Source organism: Oryx dammah, unplaced genomic scaffold (genome assembly GCF_014754425.2).
Source record: "Oryx dammah isolate SB20612 unplaced genomic scaffold, SCBI_Odam_1.1 HiC_scaffold_17, whole genome shotgun sequence".
Classification (NCBI taxonomy): Eukaryota; Metazoa; Chordata; class Mammalia; order Artiodactyla; family Bovidae; genus Oryx; species Oryx dammah.
The window spans coordinates 24060168-24085917 of NW_024070201.1; the positions used below are offsets into that span (position 1 = coordinate 24060168).

The 25750-nt window shown below is 41.3% G+C and overlaps 1 protein-coding gene across 1 annotated transcript; it reads left to right on the forward strand.

Moving 5' to 3' along the window:
* Nucleotides 1–5603: 5603 nt before the first annotated feature.
* LOC120876099 (nicotinamide N-methyltransferase-like) lies at nucleotides 5604–25581 on the forward strand. Its single transcript, XM_040257789.1, is given in 3 exon segments — nucleotides 5604–5629; nucleotides 25156–25415; nucleotides 25418–25581. Coding segments are annotated over 3 exon segments (450 nt in total).
* Nucleotides 25582–25750: the final 169 nt, after the last annotated feature.

A 25750-nucleotide genomic window follows, 5' to 3' on the forward strand; every position in this document is an offset into this window, starting at 1 on the left:
TCTTAGGTCCAGACAGACATCCTAAGGGGATAGAGGAGAACTTTTTCTCTCCTTACTATGCCCATTTTACACACTGAAACTGAGGCATAAGAGTCTCAGAAGCTGGGCTTCCCTGATGGCTCAGTGGTAAAGAACCCGCCTGCCAATGCAGAGGGCAGAGGTTCGACCCCTGATCCAGGAAAATCCTGCATCCACAGATCAACTAAGCTCCTGCGCCACAACTATTGAGCCTGTGCTCTAGAGCCTGGGAGCCGCAGGAACATGAGGCAAAGACCTCCCAGAGGAGAACATGGCAACCCAGTCCAGCATTCTTGCCTGGAGAATCCCATGGACAGAGGAGCCTGGTGGGCTACAGTCCATAGCATCCCAAAGAGTCGGACATGACTGAAGTGACTTAGCACACACAGGAGTTTTACATTTGTTCCCAATTAACCTTTTTGGTGTCATGCAGAGTCTCTAGAGTTCCACTGGGTTTAAGCTAGCCTTTTATTCCATTTACCAGGGATATTAAGTCTGAAATCAGATAGATATCAGATAGTATGGAAATCAGATAGTATGCATATTCTAACTTTGTTCTTTTCCAAGGTTATTTTGGCAAATGTGGGATCTTAGTTCCTCAATCAGGGCTCAAACCCTCAACCACCTCATTGGAAGGTGGAGTCTTAACCCCTGGACCATGAGAGACATCCTCACTTAGTGTTAATATTCTCTTCTCTTTTCAGCTTCTTAAGGTGGAAGCTTAGATCATTTAACTTCACTCTTCGACATTGTTTTAGCTTCATCCCATGATATTTGATATGTCATATTTTTATTATCCAGTTTAGCATATTTCATAATTTTCTTTGTGATTTCTTCTTTGACTTTAAATTACTTGTAATTTTGGGGGGGGTTAATTTCCAAGATTGTTGGGATTTTTCCTAGATTTTGTTATGATTTCTAATTAAATTTCATTGTAATCAGAGATTTATTTTGTGGCCCAGCATATGGTCTATTTCGTGAACATTCTGTGTGCTTTCTACCTTGAATAGACTGCATGTTGTCCAGTTGTTGGTGTAGTTTCCATGAGTGAGTGAGTGAGTGAAGTCGCTCAGTCGTGTCCGACTCTTTGCGACCCCATGGACTGTAGCCTACCAGGCTCCTCCCTCCATGGGATTCTCCAGGCAAGAGTACTGGAGTGAGTTGCCATTTCCTTCTCCAGGGGATCTTCCCGACCCAGGGATCGAACCCGGGTCTCCAGCATTCCAGGCAGATGCTTTAACCTCATAGATGTTAATTCAATCAGGTAGATCGATAAAACTGTTCAAACGTTCTGCATGAGTTTTTGTTTACTTGTTCTATAATTACTGGGAGAGAGAGGTGTGAAAATCTCAAACTATGATCGTGGATCCATCTCCTGCTCCTCATAGTTCTGTCAACATTTGCTTCATGCATTTTGATGCTTTGTTACTAGTGGCATACATTTTTAGGATTATTATGTCTTTTTGATGAATTGACCATTGTATCATTAAGAAATATCTCCCTTTACCTCCAGTAATACACTTTGTCTTGACGTCTACTTTGATATTAATATGGCCAGACCAGCCTTCTTATTCTTGAAGTTGGCATAAGGTGGTAGGGACCTTCTAAGATGGTCCCCACTAATCCTCACTCCAAGTACTCATGCTGTTGCTTAGTTCTCTCTGTCTAGTCAAGGCTATGGTTTTTCCTGTGGTCATGTTTGGATGTGAGAGTTGGACTGTGAAGAAGGCTGAGTGCCAAAGAATTGATGCTTTTGAACTGTGGTGTTGGAGAAGACTCTTGAGAGTCCCTTGGACTGCAAGGAGATCCAACCAGTCCATTCTGAAGATCAGCCCTGGGATTTCTTTGGAGGGAATGATGCTAAAGCTGAAACTCCAGTACTTTGGCCACTTCACTCGAAGAGTTGACTCATTGGAAAGGACTCTGATGCTGGGAGGGATTGGAGGCAGGAGGAGAAGGGGACGACAGAGGATGAGACGGCTGGATGGCATCACTGACTCAACGGACGTGAGTCTGAGTGAACTCCGGGAGTTGGTGATGGACAGGGAGGCCTGGCATGCTGAGATTCATGGTGTCAAAGAGTCGGACACGACTGAGCGACTGAACTGAACTGAACTGAATTGAACTCCCCTTGAGTGTCCACTAGATTTAGTGACTGGAGTCTAAAATATAGTGCAGCAGAGTGACGGGACATCAGTTCTGAGATTAACAAGAGTTTACAAAGAGACTATTGAGCACTCTCTCTTATACTCACTCGCTTGTCCTGAGGAGTCAGCTTGGAACCAAATTTACCCCCAGGTGGGCCTTCAGATGAGAGTGGCCAGCACTGCAGTCTCGAGGGACTTTCCCCCAGAGACACTCAGCTAATCTGTAGCCAGATATTTGACCTGTAGAAACTGTGAGATAAATGTTTCTCATTTTAGATTGCTAAATTTGGGGGTAATTTATTATGTAGCAATAGATAAATAATATACAAGATAAATCTTTTTCTACCCTTTTGTTTTCAACCTATGTTTTTACATTTAAAGTAACTTTTTTTTTTCAAATAGCATGTAATAGGTCTTGCTTTTCAATCCAAGCTAACAATTTCTGCCTTTTAACTGAATTGTTTAGTCAGTTTACACTTAATGTAGTTACTGATAATGTACAGTTGAGTCTAAATATACCATCTGGGTATATATTTTCTATTTGTCCCATCTGTTTGGTGTTCATTTGTGCCTTTCTTTCTGCCTCTTGTTGGTGAATGAAATAATATTTGTTTTTGCATCTAGTATTAAATACATATTTTTATAGTTCTTTTTTATCTCCTTCATGGACCTTTATCTCCTCTATTGACTTCTTTTGTGTGTATGTTTTGTGTGTATGTTTACACATGTGTGATTTTTCTAGAAATTATATATTTGTAATATCTTATGAGCAATGTAAGATATTACAACAGTTTAATTCCTTTAACCCACTCTCCTGGCCCTTATACAATTGTTGTTGTATGTTTATTCTATATATACTATAACACTATAATATATTGTTACTGGGGCTTCCCAGGTAGTACAGCGGTAAAGATTCTGCCTACCAATGCAAGAGACTTGGGTTCGATCCCTGGGTCAGGAAGATCCCTTGGAAAAGGAAATGGCAACCCACTCCAGTAATCTTCCCTGGAAAATTCCATGAACAGAGGAGCTCGGCGTGCTACAGTCCATGGAGTGGCAAACAGTCGGATATGACTGAGCATGCATGCATGCACACATATTGTTACTACTTTTGCTGTAAGAAATCAGCAGTGCTTTTGTTTGTTTTTTATTGTTTTATTTTTAATTATGGTTAAAAAATACATATCATAAAATTTATCACCTTAACTTTTTAAGTGTACAGGTTAGTAGTTTTAAGTATATTCACATCAGTCAGCAGTAATTTCAACAAATATAAAGTCTCCTATGTTTATCCAGATCTGTCCTGTCTAGCATCCATCACTTATTTCTGAAAATCTAGGTTTCTATCTGCCATCATCTCCCTTCACCTGGAGAACATCCTTTAGTGTTTTTTATAGTACATTTCTGTTGGAGATAAATTTTCTCAGCTTATCAACATCAGGTAAGAATAAGCAATTCTTTCTTTCTCATATTATGAGGAATTTAATACTTTTTGACACCCTCAAGTCCTTCTGGCATCTTCCTGGTATTTATTGTTAAACTCTTGAGATTTTAAATCCAAATGTTGTCACTGAAAGTATTATTTTTATATGTTCTTTCAAGATCATATGCTCTCAGCTTGGAATCATATTCGCAATTATGTGGATGTATTTTATGCTCATTATATATGATTTTTTTAGCTGTTGACTTTTAAAATTCTGATTCATCTCTTAGTCAACTGAACAGGTCTTTGGACCTTTTTCAAGAACAGAAAAGTGACATGTTTTCTTTTTTTTCATGTATATAACAGCTTTATTGAGACGTCCTGGAGAATCCCAGAATGGGAGAGCCTGGTGGGCTGCCATCTATGGGGTCGCACAGAGTCGGACACGACTGAAGCGACTTAGCAGCAACAGCAGCAGCAGCATGTATATATCACACAGGTCACTCATTTAAAAGTGTATAGTTTGGTGGGTTTTAGTATATTTAAAGAGCTGTGCAGCCATTACCACAATCTTAGAACATTTTCAACACCCCTGAAAGAAATCCTAAACCCCTTTCTCAACTCTAGACAATCCCTAATCTACTTTCCATCTCTTTGAATTTGCCTATTCTGGAAATGGAATCATTCACTACGTGGCCTTTTGTGTCTGGTTTCTTTCAATGCTATAGTATTTTCAAGGTTCACTGATTGTTGTAGTAAAAAGTGATACATTTTCTAAGCCCAGGAATATTTGGAAGGTATTTTTGTTGTCCATACTCATGAGCAACATTGTAAAATTATTTAACAATACTTAAATATTGCTCCATGTTTTTCTCTTGGCATTAAATAAGAAATCAAGAGAAACTATTGTATGCCATTTAAACCTATAAACCCTTTTCTTAGAATTAAGTACTAAAAGCATTACTTATACTGGCTAGAGCCTTCAAACTTAAGTTGTTCTTCAAAATAAAAGTAATTTCAAGCTTTTTAAATTGACACTGTGACTTCACAGAATGAAATGGACATTAACTAGAAGAAAACTGTAGCTATGAGGACTTAAATGATATTCAAAATTATTAAATAAATATGGGATTTCCCAGGACTTATAGAATTTCAGGAAAAGTTTATAAAAAAGTTTTTAGTCATTGTCAGACAGTGCACCTTTCCAAAGTCCAAATCATGTGTCAGGAAGGCTTTTAGAACTTTGTTCTCAATTTCCCTAGCTATCACAAGCCTTTCCATCTTATTCAGAAATGAATCCTTAATATCTAGCAGGCTACTAAAAGCATTACTTATCTCAAACCAGAATCATCAGCTTATAACAATTGCTCCTGAGACACTGTCCCTTCCCAATCACTCTGTTAGACTAAGGAACTGTATTTTTGGCAGTAAAATTCTGCATTCGCACCCTTATCCTTTTGCTAGATCCTAGACTTCCATTTTGAGAATGATAGTGATCCCATTCAACTTACGTCTTTCTTGCATCTCCAAGTCCCTCTATCAACCCACAGCCTATTTCCCCTGAGATTATTTCTCCTTTATCTGAAGCTATTGCTTGTGCTGACTGATGCTGAAGACAGTTTGAGCTGTCTCCTGTTTCTCTGCCTTTACACTGTGACTCAGACACTTAGATGCCACTCATTTTTACAATTATCCTAAAAGTTGTAAGACACTGGTATCAAATTCTTGCCTCACACTATTCATTTATCATGTCAGAAAGTAAAATACTAACTACTCAAGCATAAACCAAGGAAAATGAGCTTTTTACCTTAAGAAAACCTAGAAACAACCATTAATTAACCTCTGGTTCCTGGAGCTTGGAACATATGGCTTTGTGGTCCCCAGACTAGCAGCTTTCATATTATTTGGGAACTTACTAGGAATGCAGATTCTCAGGTTTACCTACAGAATCAGAATCTGTATTTCAACAAGATATGCAGGGGGACTGAATGCATTTTACAGCCTGAGAAGCACCGATGTCCAGAACAGAACTTCCCAGCAGGTATGTCAGGACACGCTGGTGGGTGGGGATGATTTCCAGGTGTGCTCTGGAAACCAGCCCTCATCCCTCCTCAGCCTTCGGGGCAGCCGGGAGCGGTCTGGAGGCTGGAGTCCCTGCTAGTTGCCTCCGCAGGGAGCAGCTCCTTCACTTACCTCCTTGTACCGGACAGGAGAAAGCTTGAGCAACTGTAGAGGCAGTGGTTCTCTGAAATAAATGCTCTCCGTACAAAAAATTTCATATCTATTGAAAAAGATGTTTGTCTATTGCCCCACATAGACACAGCTGTGCCAAATTTGTTCTGTGAACTAGTCAACAGCCTCTGTGTGTGTGTGTGTGTGAGTCACTCAGTTGTGTGAACTCTTTGCAACCCTATGGACTGTAGCCCACCAGGCTCCTCTGTCCATGGGGTTCTCTAGGGAAGAATACTGGAGTGGGTTGCAATTTCCTTCTCTAGGGGATCTTCCCAAACCCAGCGATCAAACCTGGGTCTCCCACATTACAGGCAGATTCTTTACCATCTGAGCCACCAGGGAAACCCAAACTGCCTCTATCCCAAAGCATCTCTGTATTTTAATATCTCATAAAAGACTGACATTCTTCTCAAAATCAAGATCTTGATGGTGATGACAATTGTCACAGGGATATCTAGGACAAGCTTCTGCCTTTTATAAGTACGTCTTTGTCTTGAATGAGGACTCTCACTGCATTCTCTCGGGGGAAATTAACAGGACAGGTTGAAAAACCTTCAACTGGCCATTTCCTTTAAAGGTAAACTATTTCTACTCATGTATGTCAAAATATCTCAAACTCAGTGTGCCCGAATAGAGCTGTGATTGTCCCCAAATCTGTTTTATCTCTGGTATTAGCTCAATGAAGGACCCCATCATATAATTAATTGGAGAAGCCGGAAGCCTGGAGGCCAATCTTGTCCTTTTCCCCTCAGTCATGTTTCATGACCAGCACCAAGCTCTATCCACTTCACTGCCTGAGTTCCTCTCAGACCAGTACATTTTTTCCCAAATTTTGCAAAACACAGGCTGTTTTCTTGGTTTGTGCTACCACCCTTGTCTTCCTAATTGACCTCCCACCTCTCCTCTTGTCCCAAATTGATTGCCTCAAAATGTAAATCTGATCACATCCCTCCCCTCCTTAGCATCCCTTAACGTCTCCCCATGGCTTTTAGGATAAAAAGCAAAATTGTTAGCATGGTCCGTGAAGCCATGTCTAGTCTGGCGCGTGCCTTGTGATTCCCAGACGAGCAGCTCCCATACCACCTGGGAGCTCACTGTCTGGCCTCCCTTTCTGCTCTGCTCTGCTTGGTTTGCTGAGGTTCAGCCGTACCTGGTGTTCTCATCTCTGTGTCTCCTCCCACCCCAGGGCCTTTATACCTGCTATTTCCTCACTGGAATATCCTCCTCCATCCCTACTCTCTTTTGCCCCTTTCATTCCTATTTATTTATCCTCTGTTTCTCTGTTCACCTTACTCCTTCCGGGAAGAGCTCTCCCTGATGCTCCAGACAGATCAAGCTTCCAGCCTTCTTCTCTTACTGCCTTGTGTCCCTGCTCCCTAGCACTTATCACAGACACTGTTTCAGTTTTGTGGAAGATCACTGGATGACTTGTTCCTCCCAGACTATAACCTCCCCGAGGAAAGGATTTGTTTCTCATTCATTCCACCCTGGGTCCCCTCTGCCTACCGCTCTTCCTGACACACAATCGAAGGTCAAAACATATTGATAAATGAAGTGACCGCATGTATTCTGCTTTCTGGAGGCTTCCTCCTGCCGTATCATGCAGCTAAGGCCTGTACTGAAGGGTTCCCGGTGGTTAGTCCTTGCTCTTACAAGTCACACATTGACATCTAAGCTGATTTAGCTTTTTATTTCCTTTATATGCCTTGATGACTTCCCCTTAGGGGGGCCTGCTGGAATCTCTGGAGATGGGGCTTGGAGAGGTAAATGGAATCGAAAACAGTTTGTCCAGGGCATTCTGATTTACCTCTTGCCTTGCAGAGTCGGGGCAGGAGGAACCTGCTCTAAATCTCGGGATAACTACCTGGGGTCTGGAAAGACATTCTTGCAAAGTGTTCTTCCCAGGAGTCCCCGATTTATCCCTTCCTCCCTGCTTCCTCCCCAATTCCTTCAGGCTTTTATAGGCAGCATACTTACAGAGGAAATTGGTGCTTTTTTTTCTTTGCATATTGATGCCTTTGAAAGACTAGATCTTTAGAAAGAGAAATGGTCACATGGCTGTTAGCTTTCTGTAGAACTGCCTCACGTTTTCCTGGTGTATGTTTATTCCCCACCCTTTGAGCTAAATGTGAGGCTGAGTGGTAATTGCCTGCGTCTTCAGGCGAGTCCATTTAACTGCAGGTGGATCACGGGCCCTGAGAAGCCCTGAGGTGTAATCTTTACATGACTGCCTTGGCAACTGAGTTCAGCAGTGTTTGCAGTACATCCGAGGACAAGCAGGTATCCATGACAGCGGGTGTTCCTAACAAATTTCCCTCTCAAATTGGCACCTTCTCTGTGAGCTTTCCAGACTTCACAGTGTGTCTCACAGTTTGGGAACAATTTCCATCATCATCTGACTGGCAAGTACTAGTCCTGTGGCAACTTGTGTTTTTAAAATAGCTTCATACACAACAGGGCCCAGAGGTCTAACCTGCCTCTGACGTAATCACTTAAATACAAATTACCAAGTCATTTCCAATAGACAGCATCATCTTTAGACCCATTCAAAAGAACACTGTGTTGTCACTTCTTTTTGTATACACTTAAGTTATCCGTAGGTGCAGGTAGGTTATTTGAATTTTTTCTATTCTAGATTAATCTACCTCTTCAAAGCCATGTTTCACACAGACTTCCATACTTTTGGAATTTTTTTTTTTAATTCTTAAAATGCTCTGTCAAATCATCCACATTTTACCAGGGGGGTGGCATCTTTGTAACTGGTTTCCTTAGTTTTAGAATGATAAACCTTCCTGGATTGCCCAGGACTGAGACAGGTTCCCAGGACGTGGGATTTTCAGTTCAAAAAAACAGATAGGTTTAGACTGATTGGGGCAAATTGGTCACCCTATTGTCATTTCAACCCATTGGTAGACCCAGTCACAGGTGATGATCATTCTTTGTGTATCTCAGCTTGTTGGTTGGTAGGAATTCCCTGAAAGTAATATCTTTCTAAGCTTCTCTCTTTCTAAAAATATTTATGTATTTATTTGGTTGTCCTGGGTCTTAGTGGTGGCACGTCAGATCTTTTGTTGTGGCTCACCAGCTCTTCCTAAAGGCTCATGGGCTTCTCTCTAGTTGAGGCATGTGGGCTCAGTAGTTACAGCACGTGGGCTTAGTTGCTCCATTCCATGTGGGATCTTAGTTCCCAGACCATGGGTCGAACCAGCATCCCTTGCATTGAAAGGCAGATTCTTAACCATTGGGCAACCAGGAAAGTCCTCTCCACTCTCTCTTTTAAAAGAATAGCTTTATTGAGGTAAAATTCACAGAAGATATAATTCACCTTTGCAAAGTGTGCAATTCAATAGTTCTTAGTATGTTTGCAGAATTGCATGATCCTCAGCAAAATTTTGGAACATTTCCTAGCTCCCCAAAGAAACCCTATACACATCAGCAATCACTCCCCTTCCCCCATAGTCCTGTCAGTGCCTAGCAAACCCTGGCCTGCTTTCAGTCTCTACAGATTCGCCTTTTCTAGATGTTTCATATAAAAAGAATCGTACAGCAGGTGGCCTTTTGTTTCTGACTTCGTCACTGAGCATTATGTTTTCAAGGCTCTTCCATGTTATAGCCTGTGTCAGTTGTTCATTCCTTTTTATTACTGGATAATATTCCATTGTAAGTGTATATATATGGCTTCTCTGGTGGCGCTAGTGGTAAAGAATCCACCTACCAATGCAGGTGTGGTGGCTGCGATGGCACACAGGCGCAGCCAAAAGGAGCTACCACATGTCCAAGGTCAGGGGTGGCAGCTGCACTTTGCTGGAACAGCCATGAAGAGATACCCCACATCCGAGGTAAGAGACCCAAGTAAGATGGCAGGCACTAAGACAGGACATCAGATGGCACACAGACGGAAACCACAATCACAGACAACCAGCCAATCTGATCACACGGACCACAGCCTTGTCTAACTCAATGAAACTAAGCCATGCCGTGAGGGGCCACCCAAGACAGACGGGTCATGGTGGAGAGCCTGACAGGATGTGGTCCACTGGAGAAGGGAATGGCAAACCCCTTCAGTATTCTTGCCTTTCAGAACCCCAGGAACAGTATGAAAAGGCAAAAAGATAGGACATTGAAAGATAAACTCTCCAGGTTGGTAGATGCCCAATATGCTACTGGAGATCAGTGGAGAAATAACTCCAGGAAGAATGAAGGGATGGAGCCAAAGCTAAAACAACACCCAGTTGTGGATGGGACTGGTGATAGAAGCAAGGTCCGATGCTGTAAAGAGCAATATTGCATAGGAACCTGGAATGTTAGGTCCATGAATCAAGGCGAATTGGAAGTGGTCAAACAGGAGATGGCAAGAGTGAACATTGACATTCTAGAAATCAGCAAACTAAGATGGACTGGAATGGGTGAATTTAACTCAGATAACTATTACGTCTACTACTGTGGGCAGGAATCCCTTAGAAGAAATGGAGTAGCCATCATGGTCAACAAGAGTCCGAAATGCAGTATTTGCATGCAATCTCAAAAACAACAGAATGATCTCTGTTCGTTTCCAAGGCAAACCATTCAATATCACAGTATTCCAAGTCTATGCCCAGACCAGTAAAGCTGAAGAAGCTGAAGTTGAACAGTTCTATGAAGACCTACAAGACCTTTTAGAACTAACACCCAAAAAAGATGTCCTTTTCATTATAGGGGACTGGAATGCAAAAGTAGGAAGTCAAGAAACACCTGGAGTAACAGGCAAATTTGGCCTTGGAGTACAGAATGAAGCAGGGCAAAAGCTAATAGAGTTTTGCCAAGAAAATGCACTTGTCATAGCAAACACCTTCTTCCAACAACACAAGAGAAGACTCTACACATGGAGATCACCAGATGGTTGACACCGAAATCAGACTGATTATATTCTTTGCATCCAAAGATGGAGAAGCTCTATACAATCAGCAAAAACAAGACTGGGAGCTGACTGTGGCTCAGATCATGAACTCCTTATTGCCAAATTCAGACTTAAATTGAAGAAAGTAGGGAAAACCACTAGAACATTCAGGTATGACCTAAATCAAATCCCTTATGACTATACAGTGTAAGTGAGAAATAGATTTAAGGGACTTGTCTGATAGACAGAGTGCCTGATGAACTATGGATGGAGGTTTGTGACATTGTACAGTAGACAGGAATCAAGACCATCCCCAAGAAAAAGAAATGCAAAAAAGTAAAATGGATGTCTGAGGAGGCCTTACAAATAGCTGTGAAAAGAAGAGAAGTGAAAAGCAAAGGAGAAAAGGAAAGATATACCCATTTGAATGCAGAGTTCCAAAGAACAGCAAGGAGAGATAAGAAAGCCTTCCTCAGTGATCAATGCAAAGAAATAGAGGGAAATAGTAGAATGGGAAAGACTAGAGATCTCTTCAAGAAAATTAGAGATCCCAAGGGAACATTTCATGCAAAGATGGGCTCAATAAAGGATAGAAATGGTATGGACCTAGCAGAAGCAGAAGAAATTAAGAAGAGGTGGCAAGAATACACAGAACTGTACAAAAAAGATCTTCATGACCCAGATAATCACGATGGTGTGATCACTCACCTAGAGTCAGACATCCTGGAATGTGAAGTCAAGTGGGCCTTAGGAAGCATCACTATGAACAAAGCTAGTGGAGGTGATGGCATTCCAGTTGAGCTATTTCAAATCCTAAAAGATGATGCTGTGAAAGTGCTGCACTCAATATGCCAGCAAATTTGGAAAACTCAGCAGTGGCCACAGGACTGGAAAAGGTCAGTTTTCATTCCAATCCCAAAGAAAGGCAATGCCAAAGAATGCCCAAACTACTGCACAGTTTCACTCATCTCACATGCTAGTAAAGTAATGCTCAAAATTCTCCGAGCCAGGCTTCAGCAGTACGTGAACTTCCAGATGTTCAAGCTGGTTTTAGAAAAAGCAGAGGAACCAGAGATCAAATTGCCAACATCCGCTGGATCATCAAAAAAGCAAGAGAGTTCCAGAAAAACATCTATTTCTGCTTTATTGACTATGCTAAAGCCTTTGACTGTGTGGATCACAATAAACTGTGGAAAATTCTGAAACAGATGGGAATACCAGACCACCTGACCTCCCTCTTGAGAAACCTGTATGCAGGTCAGGAAGCAACAGTTAGAACTGGACATGGAACAAAAGACTGGTTCCAAATAGGAAAAGGAGTACATCAAGGTTGTATACTGTCACTCTGCTTATTTAACTTATATGCAGAGTACATCACAAGAAACGCTGGGCTGGATGAAGCACAAGCTGGAATCAAGATTGCCGGGAGAAATATCAATAACCTCAGATATGCAGATGATACCACCCTTATGGCAGAAAGTGAAGAGGAACTAAAAAGTCTCTTGATGAAAGTGAAAGGGGAGAGTGAAAAAGTTGGCTTAAAGCTCAACATTCGGAAAACGAAGATCATGGCATCCAGTCACATCCGGCAAATAGATGGGGAAACAGTGGAAGCAGTGGCTGACTTTATTTTTGGGGGCTCCAAAATCATTGCAGATGGTGACTGCAGCCATGAAATTAAAAGACTCTCACTCCTTGGAAGGAAAGTTATGACCAACCTAGATAGCATATTGAAAAGCAGAGACATTACTTTGCCAACAAACGTCCGTCTAGTCAAGGCTATGGTTTTTCCAGTGGTCATGTACGGATTTGAGAGTTGGACTGTGAAGAAAGCTGAGTGCCAAAGAATTCATGTTTTTGAACTGTGGTGTTGGAGAAGACTCTTGAGAGTCCCTTGGACTGCAAGGAGATCAAACCAGTCCATTCTAAAGGAGATCAGTCCTGGATGTTCATTGGAAGGACTGATGTTAAAGCTGAAACTTCAGTACTTTGGCCACCTGATGCAAAGAGCTGACTCATTGGAAAAGACCCTGATGCTGGGAAAGATTGAGGGCAGGAGGAGAAGGGGATGATAGAGGATAAGATGGTTGGGTGGCATCAGCAACTCAATGGACATGGGTTTGGGTGGACTCCGGGAGTTGGTGATGGACAGGGAAGCCTGATGTGCTGTGGTTCATGGGGTCACAAAGAGTCAGACACGACTGAATGACTGAACTGAACTGAATTGAATCAATGCAGGAGACATAAGAAGCACAGGTTCGATCCCTGGGTCAGGAAGATCCCCTGGAGGACAAAATGGCAAGCATTCTTGGGCATCTCATGGACTGAGAAGCCCGGCAGGCTACAGTTGATGGCTCCCTGGCAGGCTACTGTCTATGGGGTTGCAAAGAGTTGAACATAGCTGAGCACACTGAATAATACTGCATTGTGTAGACAGACCACATTTTATTTATCTATTCATAAGCTGATGGACATTTGGGTTGTTTCCATCTTTTAACTATAATGAATAATGCTGCTGAGTAATACTCATGGACAAGATTTTGTGTGGACACATGTTTCATTTTTCTTGGGAATAATTCTATGAGTAGAATTCCTGCGTCATGTTAAATCTTTATGTTAAAACAATCATTTTGGAAATTCCACTGTTTTCCAAAGTAAAAAACAGTTGCATATAAAAGGAACCATTTTACCATCTCACCAGCTGTGTACATAGGCTTCAGTTTCTCCATAACCTTGCCAACACTTAGTTATTATTGATCTTTCTTATTATAGCTATCCTAGTGGGTGTTAAGTGATAGCTAATGGTTTGATATTTGTTTCTCTGATGTCAACAATATTGAGCATCTTTTCATATGCTTGTTATTAATCTTACTAAATGGAAAATTTAAGAAAATTTAATCTCCTTAAATGGAAAATTAAAGAAAATTTAATCTCCTTAAATGGAAAATTATAACACAGTTAAAAGATGCTTGTAAATAACTGATTATACATGCTGGGATTAGGATCTTAGCTAAATACTTAAATACGATGTCCATAACTAATTGCTATTGTCTGAAATCATTCTCACTGGAGGTAAATTTCCAAGTTTTATTTAAACAATCAACTTTTCCTCATGCAAAATGATCCCATTGTAAATCTCTCCCTCACTTACTCTTATCTTGGGCCATCCTCTAATCTCTCCATCAAGTCTTGTTGCCCTAGCAGCTGGCTTCTTCTGGAGCCAGTGACTGTGTGTTCTTTGCATGTAATCCTGGATTTGCACCCAGTGCTTTCTTGATTAACTTCCTCGAAGGGTTTGATACCCGGTCATCACTCCTCCTGTTTGGGCTTGGTGGCCTTCTGGGCATGTGACATCCTCAGTGTTTCTTTTCTTTCTCTTGCCTCTAATTCTCTGCTACTTCTTTCTCCTTTGTTGGTTTCCTTTCTTGACTTTCTCTTGTGCACTTTGTGTTATTGAATGTTCTTCATTGGTTAGCTTGTTCCTTCATTCCTCCACTAATAAATTCCAAAGGGATCTGAGGCACCAATTCTACTTCCTGCCCTTGACTCTCTCCTTTCATCAATGAATTTTCTCTCAAGAAACCCCATTGACTTGGCAGAAAAGGAAGGATTCCTCACAAGGCTAAGAAAACTATCTTCATCAGGAATCAAACTCCCTATCTGCAGTATTTTTTGGAGACTGAGAATGGAAACCAGGCATTTTCATCTCTCTAAAAGGGCCCCGGCCACAGTTGTGTGGTATGATCAACAGTTTCTACAAATGGTTATAGATGACTCCCACGTGGATCAGCAGCTACTACAAAGATACTGTTTCAGCATTTAAATCCAATATTTCCTGGAATGCAAAAGTAGGAAGCCAGGAGATACCTGGAGCAACAGGCAAGGTTGGCCTTGCAGTACAAAATGAAGCAGGGCAAAAGCTAACAGAGTTTTCCCAAGAGAACATACTGGTCATAGCAAACACCCTCTTCCAACAACACAAGAGAAGACTCTACACATGGATGTCACCAGATGGTCAATACCGAAATCAGATTGATTATATTCTTTGCAGCCGAAGATGGAAATACTCTATACAGTCAGCAAAAACAAGACAGGCAGCTGACTGTGGCTCAGACCATGAATTCATTATTGCAAAATTCAGACTTAAATTGAAGAACACAGGGAAAAATATTAGGCCATTCAGGTATGACCTAGATCAAATCCTTTATGATTATACAGTGGAAGTGACAAATAGATTGAAGGGATTAGATCTGATTGACAGAGTGCCTGAAGAACTATGGATGGAAGTTCATAACATTGTATAGGAGGCAGTGATCAAGACCATCCCCAAGAAAAAAAAGTGCAAAAAGGCAAAATGGCTCTCTGAGAAGGCCTTACAAATAGCTGAGAAAAGAAGAAAAGTAAAAGACATGGGCAAAAAGGAAAGATATACCTATCTGAATGCAAAATTCCAAAGAAGAGCAAGGAGAGATATGAAAGCCTTCCTAAGTAAACAATGCAAAGAAACAGAGGAAAATAATAGAATGGGAAAGACTAGAGCTCTCTTCAAGAAAATTAGAGATCCCAAGGGAACATTTCATGCAAAGATGGGCACAATAAAGGGTAGAAATGGTATGGTCCAACAGAAGCAAAAGAAATTAAGAAAAGGTGGCAAGAATACACAGAGGAAATATACAAAAAAGATCTTCATGACCCAGATAACCACAATGGTGTGATCACTCACCCAGAGCCAGACATCTTGGAGTGCAAAGTCAAGTGGGCCTTAGGAAGCATCACTATGAACAAAGCTAGTGGAGGTGATAGAATTCCAGTTGATCTATTTCAAATCCTAAAAGATGATGCTGTGAAAGTGCTGCACTCAATATGCCAGCAAATTTGGAAAACTCAGCAGTGGCCACAGGACTGGAAAAGGTCAGCTTCCATTCCAGTTCCAAAGAAAGGCAATGCTGAAGAATGTTCAAACTACCACTCAATTACACTATTCTGACACGCTAGCAAAGTCATGCTCAAAATTCTCCAAGTTATGCTTCAACAGTACGTGAACTGAGAGCTTCCAGGTGTTCAAGCTGGATTTAGAAAAGGTAGGGGAACCAGAGATCAAATTGCCAACATCCATTGGATCATAGAAAGAGCAAGAGAATTCCAGAAAAACATATACTTCTGCTTCATTGACTACACTAAAGCCTTTGACTGTGTGGATCACAACAAATTGTGGAAAATTCTTAAACAGACGGGAATACCAGACCACCTTGCCTGCCTCCTGTGAAACCTGTATGCAGGTCAAAAAGCAACAGTTAAAACCAGACATGGACAATGGGCTGGTTACAAATTGGGAAAGGAGTACGTCAAGGCTGTATATTTGTCATCCTGCTTGTTTAACTTATATGCAAGTACATCATGCGAAATGCCAGGCTGGATGAAGCACAAGCTGAAATCATGATTACAAGGAGAAATATCAATAACCTCATATATGCAGATGACACCACCCTTATGGCAGAAAGTGAAGAAGAACTAAAGAACCTCTTGATGAAGGTGAAAGAGGAGAGAGAAAACATTGGCTTAAAACTCAACATTCGGGGGGGGCGGTCCTAAGATGGCAGAGGAATAGGACGGGGAGACCACTTTCTCCCTCAAAAATTCATCAAAAGAACATTTCAACACTGAGTAAATTCCACAAAACACCTTCTGAATGCTGGCAGAGGACATCAGGCATCCAGCAAAGCAGATCATTGGCTTCAAAAACAGGTAGGAAAAGATATAATAAGACGAAAAAAGAGACAAAGGAGGTAGAGAGGGAGCTCCATCCTGGGAAGGGAATCCCGTGCCAGGAAGAGACCCTTAAAAAGAGAGGTTTCCAAACACCAGGAAACATTCTCACAGCCGAGTCTGTGGCAAGCTTTGGAAGCACAGAGGGCAACATAACAGGAAGGAAAAATAAATAAACAATTAAAACCAACAGATTACGAGCCCAACAGTAACTCCCCCAGAGGAAAAGCAACACAGACGCCTGCATCTGGCACTAGCAAGTTGGGGCTGGGCAGGGAGGAGCGGGAGATGCAGCCGGCAGTGCTTTTTAAGAATCGGGCCACGGGAGGCGCGGGCTGCAGTGCTTTTTTGAGAATCGGGCTGGAACGCCCCATGCGTGGACAGAGCGAACTAACTTGGGCTAGCACACCAGACTGTGGGATAGCTACCACGCAAAACGCTCGAACATAAGACACGGCCAGGACTGCGCACAGAACAAAGGACGGATCGGAAATAGCCGGCTGCAGACCATCCCCCTCCGGTGACAGGCAGCCAGAGCCTTAAGGGCTGGAAGGGGGCAATCGCAGCCCAAGAGAGACATTACCTACCAAAATGCAAGCAGGCTTCTTTGTTAACTAAGACTTCCGGGGCTTCTGGATAGTCATCATCTGCCTGAGAAGGAACGCCAGTGGTACACCCAGAAAACTGAGCAGCAGGGAAAGGCCATAGTCGCAGCGATTGCGCTCGCCAAACTCCTGAGCTACTCGGACCTGGGAAGGGCACAAAACACAGGCCCAACCAAGTCTGCGCCTCTGAGGGCTTCCTGAGCGCTGAGCCTGAGCGGCTTAGACCGGAGAGGTGCATGAAGCCTAGGGCCAGCCTCAGACGGTTCCCCAGCGGAGTAGAGCCTGAGCAGTGTGTGCCGGGAGCAGGGGCAAGCCCAGAGTGGATGAGACACTGAAAGCACACGCCAGTAATATTTGTTTGCAGCATCCCTCCCTCCCCACAACATGACTGAATAGTGAGCCTAGTGTGTCCACCACCGCCCTCTCTGTGTCAAGACGGAAATCAGACACTGAAGAGACCAGCAAACAGAGGAAGTTAAACAGAGCGAAATGCCTTGGAAGTGACCCCACACAACCCACAACACCAGAGAAAGGGCCAGATATACCTTTACTAGTTTTACAATCATTTTTTTGTTTTGTTTTGTTTTGTTTGAGTTGATGGGGTTGTGTGATTGTTTTTTCTTTTTTTCTTCTTTTTTTAACTTTCTTAAATTTTTAAGTACTCTATTTCTCTAATTATTATTTTTAATAATTCTTGTGGCTTTGTGTTTTTGTTTGTTTGTTTTGTTTGTTTGCTTGTTTTTTCTTTCTTTTTTTCCTCTTCTTCTTCTTTTCTTTAATATTGTATTTTTGAAAATCCAATCTCTACTCCAGATTTTTAATCTTTGCTTTTTGGTATTTGTTGTCAATTTTGTACATGTAAAAACCCAATCTTCAGTACCCAATTTTACCTGAGAGCGAGATTACTGGCTTGACCACTCTCCCCTCCTTTGGACTCTCCTTTTTCTCCACCAGGTGGCCTCTGTCTCCTCCCTCCCCCTTCTCTTCTCTACCCAACCCTGCGAATCTCTGTGTGTTCCAGACGGTGGAGAACACTCAGGGAACTGGTTACTGGCCGGATCTCTCTCTCTCCCTTTCATTTCCCTCTTTTATCCTCCTGGCCACCTCTGTCTACTTCCTCCCTCTCCTCTTCCCTGTATAACTCTGTGAACACCTCTGAGTGGTCCAGACTGTGGAGTGTACATAAGGAAGTGATTACTGGCTAGCTTGCTCTCTCCTCTTTTGATCCCACCTCATCTCATTCCAGTCACCTCTAACTACCTCCTCCCTCTTCTCTTCTCCGTGTAACTCAGTGAACCTCTATGGGTGACCCTTAATGTGGAGAAACCTTTCATCTATAACCTAGATGCTTTATCATCAGTGCTGTATAGATGGAGAAGTCCTGAGGCTAGGTTAAAAATAAAACTGAAAACCAGAAACAGGAGGCTTAAGTCCAAATCCTAAGAACATCAGAGAAATCCTGAATCCAGGGAACATTAATCAATAGGAGCTCATCAAACGCCTCCATACCTACACTGAAACCAAGCACCACCCAAGAGCCAACAAGTTCCAGAGCAAGACATACCACACAAATTCTCCAGCAACACAGGAACACACCCCTGAGCCGCAATATACAGGCAGCTCAAAACTACTCCAAAACCACTGATGTCTCACAACCCATTACTGGACAATTCATAGCACTCCAGAGAGAAGAAATCCAGCTCCACCCACCAGAACTCCAACACAAGCCTCCCTAACCAAGAAACCTTGACAAGCCACTGATACAACCCCACCCACAGTGAGGAAACTCCATAATAAAGAGAACTCCACAGAATATAGAAAGGCCACCCCAAACACAGCAATATAACCAAGATGAAGAGACAGAGGAATACCCAGCAGGTAAAGGAACAGGAGAAATGCCTACCAAACCAAACCAAAGAGGAGGAGATAGGGAATCTACCTGAGAAAGAATTCTGAATATTGATAGTGAAAATGATCCAAAATCTTGAAATCAAAATGGAATCACAGATAAATAGTCTGGAGACAAGGATTGAGAAGATGCAAGAAAGGTTTAACAAGGACCTAGAAGAAATAAAAAAGAGTCAATATATAATGAATAATGCAATAAATGAGATCAGAAATACTCTGGAGGCAACAAATAGTAGAATAATGGAGGCAGAAGATAGGATTAGTGAAATAGAAGATAGAATGGTAGAAATAAATGAATCAGCGAGGAAAAAAGAAAAACAAATTAAAAGGAATGAGGACAACCTCAGAGACCTCCAGGACAATATGAAACGCTCCAACATTCGAATTATAGGAGTCCCAGAAGAAGAAGACAAAAAGAAAGACCATGAGAAAATTCTTGAGGAGATAATAGTTGAAAACTTCCCTAAAATGGGGAAGGAAATAATCACCCAAGTCCAAGAAACCCAGAGAGTTCCAAACAGGATAAACCCAAGGCGAAACACCCCAAGACATATATTAATCAAATTAACAAAGATCAAACACAAAGAACAAGTATTAAAAGCAGCAAGGGAAAAACAACAAATAACACACAAGGGAATTCCCATAAGGACAACTGCAGATCTTTCAATAGAAACTCTTCAGGCCAGGAGGGAATGGCAAGACATACTTAAAGTGATGAAAGAAAATAACCTACAGCCCAGATTACTGTACCCAGCAAGGATCTCATTAAAATATGAAGGAGAAATAAAAAGCTTTACAGACAAGCAAAAGCTGAGAGAATTCAGCACCACCAAACCAGCTCTCCAACAAATACTAAAGGATATTCTCTAGACAGGAAACACAAAAAGGGCATATAAACCCGAACCCAAAACAATAAAGTAAATGGCAACGGGATCACACTTATCAATAATTACCTTAAACATAAATGGGTTGAATGTCCCAACCAAAAGACAAAGACTGGCTGAATGGATACAAAAACAAGATCCCTATATATGCTGCCTACAAGAGACCCACCTCAAAACAATGGACACATACAGACTGAAAGTGAAGGGCTGGAAAAATATATTCCACGCAAATAGAGACCAAAAGAAAGTGGGAGTAGCAATACTCATCTCCGATAAAATAGACTTTAAAACAAAGGCTGTGAAAAGAGACAAAGAAGGCCATACATAATGATCAAAGGATCAATCCAAGAAGAAGATATAACAATTATAAATATATATGCACCCAACATAGGAGCACCGCAATATGTAAGACAAATGCTAACAAGCATGAAAGGGGAAATTAACAAGAACACAATAATAGTGGGAGACTTTAATACCCCACTCACACCTATGGACAGATCAACTAAACAGAAAATTAACAAAGAAATGCAAACTTTAAATGATACAATAGACCAATTAGACCTAATTGACATCTATAGGACATTTCACCCTAAAACAATGAATTTCACCTTTTTCTCAAGTGCTCACAGAACCTTTTCCAGGATAGATCACATCCTGGGCCATAAATCTAACCTTGATAAATTCAAAAAAATCAAAATCATTCCAAGCATCTTTTCTGACCATAATGCACTAAGATTAGATCTCAATTACAGGAGAAAAACTATTAAAAATCCCAACATATGGAGGCTGAACAACACGCTTCTGAATAACCAACAAATTACAGAAGAAATCAAAAAAGAAATCAAATTATGCATAGAAAGGAATGAAAATGAAAACATAACAACCCAAAACCTGTGGGACACTATAAAAGCAGTGCTTAGAGGAAAGTTCATAGCAATACAGGCATACCTCAAGAAAAAAGAAAAAAGTCAAATAAATAACCTAACTCTACACCTAAAGCAACTAGAAAAGGAAGAAATGGAGAACACCAGAGTTAGTAGAAGGAAATAAATCTTAAAAATTAGGGCAGAAATAAGTGCAAAAGAAACAAAAGAGACCATAGCAAAAATCAATAAAGCAAAAAGCTGGTTCTTTGGAAGGATAAATAAAATTGACAAACCATTAGCTAGACTCATCAAGAAACAAAGGGAGAAGAATAAAATCAATAAAATTAGAAATGAAAATGGAGAGGTCACAACAGACAACACAGAAATACAAAGGATCATAAGAGACTACTATCAGCAATTATATGCCAATAAAATGGACAACGTGGAAGAAATGGACAAATTCTTAGAAAAGTACAACTTTCCAAAACTGAACCAGGAAGAAATAGAAAATCTTAACAGACCCATCACAAGCATGGAAATTGAAACTGTAATCAGAAATCTTCCAGCAAACAAAAGCCCAGGTCCAGACGGCTTCACAGCTGAATTCTACCAAAAATTTAGAGAAGAGCTAACACCTATCCTACTGAAATTCTTCCAGAAAGTTGCAGAGGAAGTTAAACTTCCAAACTCATTCTATGAGGCCACCTACACCCTAATACCAAAACCTGACAAAGACGCCACAAAAAAAGAAAACTACAGGCCAATATCACTGATGAATATAGATGCAAAAATCCTCAACAAAATTCTAGCAATCAGAATCCAACAACACATTAAAAAGATCATACACCATGACCAAGTGGGCTTTATCCCAGGGATGCAAGGATTCTTCAATATCCGTAAATCAATCAATGTAATTCACCACATTAACAAATTGAAAAATGAAAGCCATATGATTATCTCAATAGATGCAGAGAAGGCCTTTGACAAAATTCAACATACATTTATGATAAAAACTCTTCAGAAAGCAGGAATAGAAGGAACATACCTCAACATAATAAAAGCTATATATGATAAACCCACAGCAAACATTATCCTCAATGGTGAAAAATTGAAAGCATTTCCCCTAAAGTCAGGAACAAGACAAGGGTGCCCACTTTCACCGCTACTATTCAACATAGTTCTGGAAGTTTTGGCCACAGCAATTAGAGCAGAAAAAGAAATAAAGGGAATCCAAATTGGAAAAGAAGTAAAACTCTCACTGTTTGCAGATGACATGATCCTCTACATAGAAAATCCTAAAGACTCCACCAGAAAATTACTAGAGCTAATCAATGAATATAGTAAAGTTGCAGGATATAAAATCAACACTCAGAAATCCGTTGCATTCCTATACACTAATAATGAGAAAGTAGAAAAAGAAATTAAGGAAACAATTCCATTCACCATTGCAACGAACAGAATAAAATACTTAGGAATATACCTACCTAAAGAAACTAAAGACCTATATATAGAAAACTATAAAACACTGATGAAAGAAATCAAAGAGGACACTAATAGATGGAAAAATATACCATGTTCATGGATTGAAAGAATCAATATAGTGAAAATGAGTATACTACCCAAAGCAATCTACAGATTCAATGCAATCCCTATCAAGCTACCAGCGGTATTTTTCACAGAACTAGAGCAAATAATTTCAAGCTTTGTATGGAAATACAAAAAAACCTTGAATAGCCAAAGCAATCTTGAGAAAGAAGAATGGAACTGGAGCAATCAACTTGCCTGACTTCAGGCTCTACTACAAAGCCACAGTCATTAAGACAGTATGGTACTGGCACAAAGACAGAAATATAGATCAATGGAACAAAATAGAAAGCCCAGAGATAAATCCACACACCTATGGACACATTATCTTCAACAAAGAAAGCAAGAATATACAATGGAGTAAAGACGATCTCTTTAACAAGTGGTGCTGGGAAAACTGGTCAACCACTTGTAAAAGAATGAAACTAGAACACTTTCTAACACGACACACAAAAATAAACTCAAAATGGATTAAAGATCTAAACGTAAGACCAGAAACTATAAAACTCCTAGAGGAGAACATAGGCAAAACACTCTCCGACATAAATCACAGCAGGATCCTCTATGATCCACCTCCCAGAATACTGGAAATAAAAGCAAAAATAAACAAATGGGATCTAATTAAAATTAAAAGCTTCTGCACAACAAAGGAAACTATAAGTAAGGTGAAAAGACAGCCTTCTGAATGGGAGAAAACAATAGCAAATGAAGCAACTGACAAACAACTAATCTCAAAAATATACAAGCAACTTATGCAGCTCAATTCCAGAAAAAGAAACGACCCAATCAAAAAATGGGCCAAAGAACTAAATAGGCATTTCTCCAAAGAAGACATACGGATGGCTAACAAACACATGAAAAGATGCTCAACATCACTCATTATCAGAGAAATGCAAATCAAGACCACAATGAGGTACCATGTCACACCAGTCAGAATGGCTGCGATCCAAAAGTCTACAAGCAATAAATGCTGGAGAGGATGTGGAGAAAAGGGAACCCTCTTGCACTGTTGGTAGGAATGCAAACTAGTACAGCCACTATGGAGAACAGTGTGAAGATTCCTTTAAAAATTGCAAATAGAACTGCCTTATGACCCAGCAATCCCACTGCTGGGCATACACACCAAGGAAACCAGAACTGAAAGAGACACATGTACCCCAATGTTCATTGCAGCACTGTTTATAATAGCCAGGACATGGAAACAACCTAGATGTCCATCAGCAGATGAATGGATAAGAAAGCTGTGGTACATATACACAATGGAGTATTACTTAGCCATTAAAAAGAATACATTAGAATCAGTTCTAATGAGATGGATGAAACTGGAGCCGATTATACAGAGTGAAGTAAGCCAGAAAGAAAAACACCAATACAGAATACTGACACATATATACAGAATTTAGAAAGATGGTAATGATGACATCTTTTGCGAGACAGCAAAAGAGACACAGATGTATAGAATGGACTTTTGGACTCTGAGGGAGAGGGAGAGGGTGGGATGACTTGGGTGAATGGCATTGAAACATGTATACTATCATGTAAGAAATGAAGTGCCAGTCTATGTTCGATACAGGATACAGGATGCTTGGGGCTGGTGCATGGGGATGATCCAGAGAGATGATATGGGGTGGGAGGTGGGAGGGGGATTCAGGATTGGGAGCTTGTATACACCCATGGTGGATTCATGTCAATGTATGGCAAAACCAATACAGTATTGTAAAGTAAAATAAAGTAAAAATAAAATTTAAAAAAAAAAAACCTCAACATTCAAAAAACTAAGATCATGGCATTCAGTCCCATCACTTCATGGGAAATAGATGGGGAAACAATGGAAACAGTGACAGACTTTATTTTCCTGGGCTCCAAAATCACTGCAGATGTTGACTGCAGCCGTGAAATTAAAAGACGCTTGCTCCTTAGAAGAAAAGCTATGAGAAACCTAGGCAGTGTGTTAAAAACCAGAGACATTGCTTGTCAACAAAGGTCCATATAGTTAAAGCTATGGTTTTTCCTGTAGTCATGTACGGATGTGAGAGTTGGATCATAAAGAAGGTTGAATGCCAAAGAGTTGATGCTTTTGAACTGTGGTGTCGGAGAAGACTCTTTGAGAGTCCCTTGGACTGCAAGGAGATCAAACTAGTCAATCCTGAAGGAATCAGTCTTGAAAATTCACTGGAAGAACTGATGCTGAAGCTGAAGCTCCTATACTTTGGCCACCTGATGCAAAGAGCTGACTTATTAGAAAATACCCTGATGCTGGGAAAGATTGAAGGCAAAGAGAAGGGGATGACAGAGGACAAGACAGTTGGATGTCATCTCCCGCTCAGTGGATGTGAGTTTGAGCAAGCTCTGAGAGGTGGTGAAGGACAGGGACTGTGCAACAGTCCATGGGGTTTCAGAGTCCAACATGACTGAGTGACTGAAAAACAACAACAATCTGATATTTGCAGGTCAAACAGCCACTACCTTACAGTTTGGCAGAGGGGACAAATGCAATAATGATGATGATGATAATAATAATAATAAAATGATCCAGGCATTAGTCTAAGCAGTGGAAGAAGAATTTCCACTTCATGGGGACAGTTCATTTATTGTAGAAGCAAGCAGGCAAGTATTTTGATTATTATTTCTATATTCTTATTCACTTCCTAAAAAAATTTAACCCACCACAAGGTAATATGGTCACATTCAGACACCAAAATGTCTTCTTTCTCTGTTTTTACAACAGGGGTGCTCCTAAGGATATAGCATTTGGGATAGCATCACCATTTTCATACCTGACCTGAGAGATCTGGGTTCCCCACGAGTGGGGTCATCACCCATGTATGTTGGTTTGTGTGTTTCAGAGTCAAGGGGCCAGAGAAGGAGAAGTTGAGGCGGGCAGTCGAGCAGGTCCTGACGTGTGACATGACTCAGAGCTGGCTGCTGAGGGCCATCCCCCTGCTCTTGGCCAACTGCCTGCTCAGCACACTGTGCCAAGATGCCACCTACCTGCACCTCCCTGCCTGCCGCACGGCCCTTAACTGCAGCAGCCTGCTGAAGCCAGGGGCCTTCCTGGTGCTCGTGGATGCCCTGAAGAGCAGCTACTATGTGATCGGGGAGCAGAGGTCTCCAGCCTCTGTCTGGGCCCAGAGGCAATGGAGGCTGCTGTCAGGGAGGCCGGCTACATCACCCAACAGTTTGAGATGATCTCCCAGAGTTACTCTTCCGCCATGGCTGACAATGAAGGGCTTTTCTTCTTGGTGGGGTGGAAGCTGAGCACAGCCGTATGATACCTTGGGATTGCCGTTAAAGCAATTCCTCTGATGTGCCCAGTTGACTTCAGTGCTTGCCACAGTCAGTGTGCTGCAAAGAGGCTAATGGCTAAGGCCCAGTGGTTCACCTCAGACAGGACTGGAGAGGTCAGTCTCCCTGGCAACCGTTGGTTGACCACCCACTCTG